We start from the raw sequence: 12,661 nt of genomic DNA on the forward strand, positions 1-12,661 counted from the left end.
GATGGTTCTAAAGTCCTGTAAAGGTGAGAGTTGCATTAAGCCATGGAAAGTATTGCATCCCGAGGGCGATATTGCTACACTGAAAGATGCTTTGCAACCTACATTCGACAGCTTCTATAAGACACATCCGAAGGTGGAATTTACCTCGTGCGAGCTAGGGTACATGGTTGAAGCTGAAGGGCCTCAGGATCCGAACGTGTTTGGGTCTGCAGAGAGGAAAATCGAACTAAGAGAACAAGGAGCCACTCAATCGAGCTTCCAGTATGCTGGTCACTGGAGCCTCTGGACTTGAAAGAGGATCGAGGGCAGCTAAAGAAGGCCGTCCGACCCACAAATTCTCACGTGGTTGACATGGGCATGAGTCGGTCTAACAATGGAAGATTGAATGCTCGGGTGGCAACTAAAGGGATATGTTTTCATACAGTTCTTTGCCGCTATGTACATATTCTTCTTAGTTAATCAATCGATCATAATCCAGAATGTATAGTGACCTCTCTTCCTTTCGCTATTAATCGGAAAAATTCGCATTCATTCCGCGGTTCTATATCCAAAGATGTTAAATGTGTACAGTCGACTCCAGTTCGAAATGTCGCGAGATGGGTCTACGAAAGTTACCAAGTAGGTAGTAATGCAACTAGAGACGCCGTTTCAGCACTCAGAGCGTTGTTTATTTTAGAGAATTGACCTGACTACAAAGAAAAAGAAATGCGTAGCTACTAGCTAGCGTTCCATTTTCGTATATAACATTCTATCTATCATCTAATATGGTTGCACCGCAGGGGCTCTCCAGGTAGATGAATGCCATTCCCGGGATTCATTTCTCGCGCAGTCGTTTTTCACGGACTAGCAGTCCTGCCACAAATACAACCGTTGAACATACTAGACCAAAATCTTTCCCGCAGATGTTAGTTCCAACCGTTTCTTCGAAGAATGTGGAGCACCTACAAAATACTGCGTGAAAACTTGCGATGTAGGCAGGCATTAGGAGTTTCCTGAGCGATTCATTGGCTTTTTGAACAAATCCTATGTCCTCTGTTGCCTTCCGGATGATCTAGAGCTCGGTCAGCCTTTAAGTCTGCGATATGACACAACAAGAACAAAACCGAGGGAAATACCTCTCTCCAATCACGGCGTCCTTTCAGGACGTTGACGAGTCCTCGCCTTAGCATGACCTGATGAACGGCACTTCCTATGCTGACACCCAGAACTCCACCAATATTTGAGCTAAGATAGAAGCCCGAGCTTGCCATGGCTATGTCCTCCTCTGCAACTCCATTAGCAAGAGCCACAAAGACGGCCGAGTGAGCCTGTCCAGTCCCAAATCCTCCCGAGAATATGAGTAAACTGTGTAGGATATTGGTGTCACCACGCCAGGTCATGAGCAGCGAGGTAAAGCAGACTATCGAATGTAGGGCTGCTAGTATGCAATGCACCTTATACCGGTGGTATCTGGGGTTCGTTAGTCTATATCAAGGGAAGGGTATACGAAGTCAAGTCAGTTCGTGAACTAACTTCATGATCCAGCGGCCTGTGAGAAGACCACCCATAGTGTTACCAACAATGGCTGGGATGAGGTAAAACCCTGCCACTGCTGGAGTTGCATTCTTTGTCACCTGCCAGTAGAGTGGCACTGTAACCATTAGCTATCGACGGCGTCAGCAACTATGACATGCATTCTTCTTATGCCCATACATACGGCGGTCTGCGTTAGGGTCTGGAGCCCAACTATGGTGTAGGATGTCACCGCTGTGTACTGCGTCATCAGCCTGAGGGGAAAAATTGGCTCCTGTGCCCAAAATCTCTCAATGAGAATGAAAGCGATACCGCTCGTAAGCGCAGTGATAGCTGCAGCAATTATCAAGGGGTCTTTCCATGCGACCTTCTTCCCACCCAACTCGAGGACGAGAAGGGCAAACGCGATGCTGAGGCTCATGCAAATCGCCCCTGGAATATCGATACGCCTGAACTTCGACCATGTACTCTGTTCGATTTTGGATCCTTTCGTAGAATCCGGAAGTCTCCTCTCCACTAGCCAGAGAGCAATGAGTACCAACGGGCCCTGGCCAATGAACGCCCTGATGACCTATTAGCTGATGTAGCAGTAATACGAAGTAACAATGATATACCATCGCCAGCCAATTGTCTGGGCGAGAAACCCGCCAATTGCGCCCCCACAACTCCTTCCAGCAGTTGATATAACGTTCACGTAGGAGCGGTACAATGCCAATTCGTGCACGGGCACAAGGTCGGTCAAGACGATCGATACCATACACAGCATTCCTGCGCCGCCGCAGCCTTGGACCGCTCGCGCAGCGATAATCTGAGGCATTGAAAATCCAACGCCTGAACCAACCGTGCCGATTATGAAGACCACGTATGAGGCCTGAAGGCACCGTTTCCGTCCGTAGATGTCGCTCAACTTACCATACTGCTGGAAGTCAGCCGTGCCGCACTCTTGCTTCGGAGTCATCATTGTCAGCTTACCAACGGCTGCGCAACGCACTGCGCTAGCATGTAGCTCGTGAGAAGCCAGCTTCCGGAATCGAGGTCGTTGAACTCTGAAGAAATCTTTCCGTAGGTAGCAAGAACCATGCTGGTATCGGCCTGTGAGGCGAAAACGCCTAGAATTGTGTGAGTAGGGAAGCTCGAAATCGTAATGGCCGGACTCTTCTGTTTCTTACCTATCAGGAGAACCGCGATGATGCTAGCAAGAGATTTGCTTCCACCTCCTCTGCTCTGTGTCTCTACATTGGATCGAACCTCGCCCTCCCTTTCGTCAACATTGTCAACTCTCTGCTGGCTCTGGTTCTGGCAATGTTAGTGATTGCAGACGCCATGGAACATATCGCACACCGAGTGAAGAATGGCATCAGCGGATGGCCCCAACAAAGGCGTTGCTTCGTCCACATTACCACCAGTTTCTTCCACCAAAGAAACATATGTTGTTGCACCTGTGCCCATCACCGTTAACTTGTATATGTGTACTCAAAATCTCCAGTTTTGAAAGCCAGGAAGGTGCGAAATCAATCTAGCTGCCAGAAATCCAGGCTCATGAGGATTTTGCTTAGTATGCCCGGAAGCCGGTGCCTTGAGATTTTATATTTGGGATGTCCGGGCACGAAACTAGCACTCAGAACCCCAGACGCCGTGACATAAGTACATTTCTAACGGCATCAACACCGCGCAGCCCGATACCGAACGATGCCGCATTGCCGCCACAACACGGCTTCGTGGAGCATTCGTACTAGTGATGTACTTTACTGACTTTGAACCCTTCGTATGATTGTAAAATCAACCAGGTTGCTTCAGACTTCGCAAATATTAGGGCAATTTTCTCCGCTCAAACCGATACCCTAGGCCCAAGGACGGTGACTCGGTTGGAGGATGACATCGTTCGCTATTGGAGACGGCCTGGTCACCTTTGGGGGACTCTTCACCACATTGATTCAGAGTTTGTAAAGCTTTGAGAACCCGTGCTAATGTTGGTGAAAAGTCTCGGTTCGCTTCGGTTCGGTGATGCTCGGCCGGCTCCAGTCGGCCCCCCGTAGGCACCGAGTCTTGGTCGCCTTCAACAAGAGCTCCAAGTACAAAGTATGTATTGTATTCTCCTATAGCATGTCGGCCTCCAGTCTCGAACCACGAAACGGCGAACTGGGTCGGAGTCAATTGACAGAAGATACCCTAACTGGTTGCCTTCAACCATGCAGTGAACGAGAGTCGGGGCCGTCGACCATCCACTTGTCTCCTTTGTGGCACTCTCACTATTTGAGTTGGGCTCTTGTGCATTGTATTTCAACGACCAATACATTGAGAATCAGACGAGTTACAAATTATTGAGAGAGCTGATACTATTAATCCTAGTTGACCTCGATTTTCATCGAACATGGCTTCAAAATCGGGCTCTGTTCAAGTTCGAAAAGCTCAGAGCGCGTTAGCATTTGCATTTCAGGTGAGTTTCGACTGAGATATGCATATCTTACCTGACAGCTTGGAAAGTACGGCTTTCCCATCTATGCCTATGGAAGATTTACTCTGGGTTACCATAACCCAAAAACAAATGTCTTCTACCACTCGCGGAGCTTGTTTAACTCGGATCAAAAACTTGTAGTCCGCCCGAACAACGACACACTGTACTCGCCTTGTTTCGTGGATCTCTCACATCATGACATGGAGCTTGTGATCCCCGAGTTCGATCAACGCTACTGGGTCTTTGCCATGACGGATGCGTGAGTATGGTCACTATGTGGAGCTTCTTCGAGCTTGTACTGACATCACCAGCTACAGCAATAACTATGCGAATATTTCAAGCCTTCTGGGCCACAAACCAGGGAAATACATCCTGAGATATACAGAAGACGAGTTCGGATTTGATTCCGAGAATGTGGACAGGACCAGGTATGAGGCAGCCATCAATTCTCCCACTCCGTACGGGATGGTCAGCGTCAGAATCTTGGTCGACTCTGATGATCAAGACCTCCAAAAGGTCCACGCCTTCCAAGATCAAATCAAAATAAACGCGATACCGCGCAGTACAGGGCCCACCACTCCGAGACTGGATTTGGACATCTTTTCCAATCTACCATGTGAGAATGCACCAAAAGAGGAGCTAGCCGCAGCAACACTTCAACTTACCGCGGCATGGGCACCCTATAATCCTCCTGAGGTTGTGCAAGATAGGTCTTGAGTGGCGCAAGGCCTTGAAGCAGCCGGCTTACGAGATGGAAAGTTCGTTCAACTTCCGGATAGCGACCTCAGGGCTGCCGTTGAAGCTGCAGATGCCGGAGTAACAGCCTTGCATTCCTCGTACCCCACGTCTCTGGACCTGGGCAACAGCTGGTATGCTCACTGTCCGGAAATGATAGGAGATTATGCATCCTTTTACGCTCAGAGGTACCACATCGCTGTGGTCGGCTATCTGGCCCTTACCCGCGACCAAGTCTTATACCCGAGACTGAAGGCTATCGGCGTCTCGAAGAAATTGAAAGTATAAACTGGAATGGCCTGGCTGTTGTCATTCTCAGCTAGGCCGCGTCTAGTGCCAACTGGGTTTTGGAGTCTCACGGCCTACGGAGCAGACCTCTTATTGATTGCCAACTCTTTAAATCGCTACGCTTTGGGTGACCGTAGTGGGATGGTACTTGAGGACGGAAGTCCTCTTGCGCAAAGGGATGGCAAATTCTACATCTTACTACAGTCGAGGGACAGCCCACCGCCAGCCCAATGGAGATGCAAGTAAGTTATCACTCCCCTCAGTGAGGGTGGTTTGGCATTTCCGCTTCAATGTACGAAGTTGTCACTAATCAACGAAACGAGCTGGCTTCCTTTGCCCTCGGATCACCACACCTTTTCGTTGATAAGTAAGTGTAAACCTGGCCGAAATTCCGTTGTACAATGAGTTCACCCTCGAAATAGTGCATTTGTACGGACCGACGGATGCTATGGGAGATGGTTCTTATACATATCCTATCATTTCACGGATTGACGCTATTATTTCATAGATCAGTTGTTTCGGAACGTGTACCTAACCCTAAGATTTACTCCGAGGTATTACTACCTTCATATTGTGGGCCATAGTATTCGCGTTATTGGTGAAGAATCTATGCAGCTTCATTTTGACATCTAAATCTGAATGAATAATCATGAGCTGCTCGCGAGAAAGAGCGTCTAATTCCAGCGCTCTCAACGTCCGATATCGTCTGTTTTGCATTCAATCTCAGATGCCTGGAGAAAAATATGGGAGTTTTATGTCCTGAATGTCCGAGATGTAACTCGTTGTCACCTTGCAGCATAGTTCTTTGACGCTCATGGACACTTTCTGCGCCAGGTTAGTGGTGGAATATTGGTAGATTCGCGATGTTACACCACACAACCAGGACAATAAGATTTACTATGACCATGGGAACTTGTGGCCACCTGACTTGATTTGCCTATGTACTTAAGGCTTCCTGTATGCGGCTCCCAGGATTTGATCACGATTAAGCGGGAATGGTCACCAGCAATGCTGCTGTCCCAAGGTTCTTTCGAGACGCTTCGATGAAAATGCGTCCCATAGTCCGTCCAACTTGGCAGAGGGTCAAAGTGCAAATGAGGAGTCCCACATCCAGGGTTGGGCAGGATCATCGAATCCTAGGTATGTTTCTACGGACTCGGGAAGGCGTTGTAAGCTGGGATTCTGTGTAGAGCTCGAATCAGCGAAATTACCTGCAGAGAAATCAAGGCCATCCTTCAGAGTGAAGTGTACATCACTACCGTAATCTGAGACGTGAGGGAAAGGGACTATCCTATCCCCATCTAGAGGTTGAAGAATATGAGACTGTTCTTCTCCACTTCTGGAATGTTGGCTTAGAAATTCAGAGGCCAACGAATTGCTGAAACAGTCCTCAGGTGTTTTGCCGTCGGGCTCCCTGATGCATTGAGCTCCCTCAGTGTTGTTTGTTTCTTCGCAACTATACCTGGTTCCTGCCACGGCCAGCTCAATGGTAGAGTCTGGCTCCGAAGCTTCACCTGATATCATGGTTTTGATTTCCTCTTTGGCTATTACAAGCATCAATTCCTCGAGAATTCCTGCATTTTGGTCCCACACGGGGTTCCTCTTGACGAAATGTCGTGGATTCTTGATAAGTCGAGCAATACCTTGCTTGCATGCCAGGACTATATCAGCGTTGATATGTTCAATAACGCCAAAATACCCAATGCCACTCCGGATGTGAGACAATGTGTCCCAACGTGGGTAATTGCTGGCGTCTTGCTTAGCTCTCGCAATATTGAGGCGAACCGATCAAGATGTGTGGTGCGCATTGCCGAATGCCAGCGTTGTGATGAACTTGTGTGGATGAAGACATCGTCAACACTGACGGAGTGGATAGAGTTAGATCTTGGATGACCATCGTCACGGGTGTCACATTGACTGCTCTCAGGGTTCTGGCCCGGAGGTCGATGATACTGTATCAAGGGGCGATGTAAGAGGACCTGGAAGTTATCGTAAGTGGCTCGTGGTGTCAAAGCCTGCATAGACTAAATGCGACAGGTTGTCGTTTGCGTAGGGTTGACGCCTGGAAGTCCCCATGTGTCGAGCTTTGGTTCGGCGGCTAGAGATTGTTCCCACCTTTCCAATCTATCGTGCGCCGCTTTTATGCGTTTTACGATATCTTGAATATCGCCATCTTTGTGAAGATATATGTGTCGAATAACAGGTGACATGACCTGATACAATTCAGATTTCAAGATGTGATAGGACATTGTGGTAATGGAGCAAGGAGACCCTAGGACTGAGATTTGAGCTGGGAGCTCACCGGCACCTGCGAATGATTCGCCCTCTAGTTCTGCAGGATCACCGACTTCGAAATCAGTCTCTCTGATCAGACTAGGCTTGCCATATGCTTGTGAAGTGTAGCTACCAACAAATTGTCGTATATCAGTTCTAGGGAGTCGCTCTTCGGTTTATTTGGAAGGACTCACCCATCAGAGACAAAAAGCATCCACCAAAGTCGCCGGCGTGTATGTCTTTCCACCTCATCCACTCTACCCCACGTTCTTTCTTGGTGCAATCCCTCGGCGTGAGCTACACGCAAACTTGCACCCGCCAACAGAAAAGCCTGTTGAGGGCATCCCGCGATTAAGTAGTAGCTTCCCAGAAGGTATTGAAAGGTGATAGAATGCAAAGAAATGTCTTGGATGCTGAGGAGATTTTCATAGTCATCTTCGGTCAAGAATCGTGCTCCGATGATCAGAACGATTAGGATCAATAGCAGCGAGCACAAATCGCCATCAGTGGCACGCCGTGATCGGAGAAAGCATTCAAGCTGTGCTCGTAGCGTTGGCTCATGGAAGACCAGCATATACCAATGCATGTACTTTATATACGCGTTGAAGAGCAACAGGGAAATATTTTCGGGCGGAAGGCCCATACCCAATACCTGGCGAAGTGGCACAACGGTGTGACTAGGACGACCGTTGCGAAATGTGCAGACGTTTCCCCCGGGAAGAGCATCTACATTCCTTGAGGCGCTAGATCGCGCTCCTCAAGACTTGAATAGCTACCTGGTCCGTTAGGAGCATCCTAATCATATTTTGAGAGAGACTTTTGAAGTTTTGCTAACCTGCTGAATGATGTGAAGAGAGGATACCCTATCTTCATGCCCTGATGAGACCACTTCGAGTAGAGTGAGCCGTTGCTGCTCTGGTGAACAAGAATTTTGGGACCACGGTGATTTTCCTGCTGTAGGTTCCATTTCGTGAAGCCGATTTTCCTGCCGGGGGCCGATGGCTGCTAACGAGGATCGTGCATCAAGTTTCATCCGTTTACTCCTGTGTCTGAACTGAACGTCAAAATACTGCGAGTTCTTGCACAAGATGGAGGGAGCTTACTTAGTGCTGATTGTCGGCTCTATGCACATAGCTTTGGAACGGATACAGAGTTGGCATGGGCGGCCTTCATCACACTGCTCCAAAAATCAGATCTGCCCACATGGAGCTGTTTCTGGGTGCAAGTTTGAACCTTCAGCTTTTGCTGCCTACATCGGTCGCATGCGAGGCGGACTCTGCGGCTGCCCATATCTGTTTCAGCTGCTGGCACCGATTCTGATGACTTTGAAAAGAAAGAAGGTGAATGACAAGCGGCTCTCCTTGCGGGGTGGATAATCAGGAAGCGTTGAAGCCTGAACGGGTTTTCAAGTCTGTGGACGGTCGCGAGAACGCCCCTGCGTGGACGCGGACCTCAGGAGCCTCGGTAGTGGACATTCGACTTTGAGTGAGGTTTGGGTCAGAATGCTCCACCGGAGAATCAAGCTTCAGAGCCGCCAGTTACGCCACCGTAACTTCGACTACTCTTTATTTCAACCCCTCAAGCTGACAGGGTGGGCCAGTAAAGCAATTTGAGAAGACGGTCGATTGCGCTCCCGAGTTGTCGATTGCTCTTTGCTCCACAAGAGGTGACCTGTGCCTCCAGTTGATACGCCACGCTTCAAGCTCACAAGCCCAAGCCTGACCGCATGAGAGTGGCTGGACGATTACCCACATATACGACCTTGACGAACAACTTCACCATATACTATATGCAATCTTGACGTCCGAATTGCATGTATTCTCACTTCTCCACTGGGTTGTAACAATGTGGCTTCTTGACACGGGCTTCTTCCAGTTGGAAGAATTCATTGGGGACCAGATTCCGAAGTATGCGATTCTTTCACACACTTGGGACGAGGAAGAAGTCTCCTTTCAAGACATGCAAGACTTCAACCGAGCCCATTCTAAAGCAGGCTTCCAAAAACTTCTGGGGGTATGCAAGAGAGCGAAGGCCGATGGCTTTCGGTGGATTTGGATTGACACCTGTTGTATCGACAAGTCGAGTAGTGCGGAACTTTCAGAGGCCATCAATTCGATGTACAAATTTTACAACGACGCACAGATCTGCTACGTCTACTTGGCTGACGTCCAAGACAATCGCATACTTGATCTTAGTCAGGACCAGATCTTCCACCTACTTGGCGGTAGCAGATGGTTTAGCAGGGGCTGGACTTTACAAGAACTGATTGCACCTCCGATTGTCGAATTCTACTCGGCCGGGTGGCTCGAGATTGGTACCAAGCTGAGCCTGATCAAAGATATCTCTCTTATCACCGGAATCGATGAAGGAGTACTCCGAGGCACGAAAGAGCCAACAGATTTCAATGTCGCATGTCGCATGTCTTGGGCTGCAGGTCGAGAAACGACAAGGCTCGAGGATAGGGCCTACTCACTTCTCGGCATATTTCAAGTGAATATGCCTCTTCTCTACGGAGAGGGGTCTCGGGCATTCCGAAGATTACAGGAGGAGATCATGAAGCTAACCGAAGACTACACGATATTTACTTGGACATGGCCGAGCCAATCTGACGAAACAACTCGTGCTGCACAGTACTGTGGTTCATCACTCGGTATACTCGCATCGAGCCCAGATAGATTTGACCCTCAAATGTTCCAATCTTTATGCCACCAGCCATACTCCTCATTCGAAAAGTCAACGAAAAGTACCCTTTTCGAGCGTCTGGTTGTGCAAAGTCCATGTCCTGGAGCCTCGTTGGTACCGCCCACGCTTACTAGCAGAGGTCTTTCGATCAATGTCCTCGTTATCCGGAAACCCAAAAGCCCCCAGCAAAGTCAAGAAGAGCATCTCTGTCTGAGTTGGTACAACTCAGCAGAAGAGTCGTTACTTCTGTGCCTCTCACTAGCGCCTGCCATCCAGCCGACATTGAATGATGAGCATCCCTTGTTCACGAGGCCGCGATTGGGCTCTTCCCGCTGGTTGTACTTTTTGCACATGAAGGATCTCAAGAAAGCAAAGTTTGAATATCGCACGATACACTGGATTCCGACCCCGAAGCCCCCAGTCCCACACGAACCAAATAATCAGCCGGTGGTGCTTTCATTATCAACCAATGGGGATTGTCGTATTACTGCGCATCTACTTCCGTCAGCCTCAGTCAGCCTTGGGACGAATACCTTCAAGCTGGGTTGGTTGCTGAGGTACTTTCGCACTCCTGCCGCTCGTGCCGTGTTTGCGGTTGATTGCACAGTCTCCCCGGAGCTGACAGCGCATTTTATCATTGCTTTTGGGTTCGTTGGACGACGGATACCAATATGCGGCATACTTCAAACTGATTTGGTGGTCGATGGAAAGTCAGAAGAGCCATGGGGTTTCATAAACAATGTTTTAAATCGGAGAAATGAGGCGAAAGCTTATGATTTAGCTTATGCAGACTTACGGCCCGCTCTTATCAAAAGTGTTTCAGAACAAGGTAAGTATAACGCATCCAAGGGCGTCGACTGGCTTACTAGATTTTCAAAATTACTCGATGAAGCGAAAGATAGGGCGGGACAGAAGTTTGATGGTGGCACAATAAAGGTGGCAGCTAGGCGCCAATTTGGTCAGGTATTCTCCTGTGAGGTCTGAACTAGTAGGAATCAATACTAACATGACTTAGGACACTGAACAGTACGACCTGGAGGTCACTGTACAGTATCAACTTTAGCCTTGGTGATTGACAATATACGATGAATAACTCACTTATACATCTCAATCCTATTTAACCCTTCAGCAGATGCGATTATACTTATCGAACTGTTCCTAAAGGCGAAGAGGGACCTCACTAGCGACGAACGCAACTATAAAATGTAGAAGTTATTTATTAGAGATATACCCTAAACCTATTAGATTTCTTAGTTATAGATTCTTTATTATATAGGTATGATTATAAGAGAGATTGATTATTAGGGATGAGGATAGAGCGAAGGGTTTGAGGGGTTTAAAGAGCTTTAGATAATATAGAAGGCTTAAGAGTCCTGATATTACTATCTACCGCCGCCGTCGTTATAAAGGTATCAAGGATACCTTGTTAGAGATAGGCAGTACTCAGCGATAGATATATTCCGTGGTAATAAGTATCCTTTTACATCTAGTAGTGATAAAGACTTATAATATAAGGAGAGGATACTTCTCGGATACGAGAAGCATACTTTTCTCATACGGACTATGTACAGCCTAAAGTAGCTTAGCGCGGTCCGGCTTAGCGCGATCTTAATTATACCTAGCTTCTCGGTCCCGTTTATGATATTACCCTCCCCTTTTGGCTTCTTATCCTTAAGAGGCCCGTATAGGTAGTATTTCCCTCTTAGTTAGTGAGGCTCGCGTACGAGTAGCTTACGTCCTATATACGCTACTCGTCTACTATATGAATGTACTGTCTAAATGGTGCGTATAGGGGTGCACTCGCTATATGAATACATTATGTGAATGCGCTGTTAAATGTGCCTATTAGGTATATGCGTGAATATACTATGTAAACTGTTATATAAATCGCTATATAAATGGCTATTATACCTATTGAGCGTAAATCGCTATTAAGCCTTATTGAACGCGTATATAAATGCGTAACGTGAATGCGTAGCGTTAATGCGTCATAATAATAGTATAGTCGTGAATAGCCTTATTATGTCCTAATGTAGTTGTGAGGGTTTGGAAAGAGTTCTATAACTAGCTAGCCAACCTAGTAATAAGGAGGATAAATCTAAGGAGAGAGAAGGAAGGAATAGCTGTCCTTCCTTTCTCCTTATATCCTCTAACGTACCGTAAGGAGGTAACTATTATCCTCACCTCCTTACTCCTTTCCTTACGTACTTATTCTAGCTCCTTACCTTCCCTTACGTACTTATTCTAACTCCTTACCTTCCCTTACGTACGGTGTCTTAGCTGTTAGGACTTTATATCCCTTACACCGTATGCGTCTTAACTAATTAGGAGGTAGTATTTCGCCTATACATTATATAGGTAAATCTTAACTAATCAGGAGGTAGTATTTCCTGGCGTTAGTCTTAGCGCTGGCTCACCAGAACCGAGCCTTCTCCTGGGTTCAACCTATCACAGATAGCGTCGTATTCTATAATATCTATAGCGATATACGTATACATATATAATCTATGTACTCCTTATATATCTATCTTATATATTAAGAAGTAGTGGTTTCTATAGGTTCTAATAGGCTATCCTAAGATAGTCTATATATAAACGTTAATAGTACTTACCTTTACTCCTAACTCTACTATAAGGAGTTATAAGATAAAGTTCGCTTACACTCTATTATTAAGTAGTATACGTATCTCCCTTAGTCTAGCTTCTATCTAGATT

General features: G+C 47.2%; 1 protein-coding gene across 1 annotated transcript; it reads left to right on the top strand.

Moving 5' to 3' along the window:
• Positions 1-9,109: 9,109 nt before the first annotated feature.
• PV07_08381 (uncharacterized protein) lies at positions 9,110-11,009 on the top strand (the record flags this gene model as incomplete). The annotated part of the gene is made up of 2 exons (XM_016395540.1): positions 9,110-10,909; positions 10,962-11,009. 2 exons carry the CDS (start codon positions 9,110-9,112, stop codon positions 11,007-11,009), a joined length of 1,848 nt encoding a protein of 615 aa, XP_016248959.1.
• Positions 11,010-12,661: the final 1,652 nt, after the last annotated feature.

This window comes from Cladophialophora immunda (genome assembly GCF_000835495.1).
Source record: "Cladophialophora immunda strain CBS 83496 unplaced genomic scaffold supercont1.4, whole genome shotgun sequence".
Lineage (NCBI taxonomy): Eukaryota > Fungi > Ascomycota > Eurotiomycetes > Chaetothyriales > Herpotrichiellaceae > Cladophialophora > Cladophialophora immunda.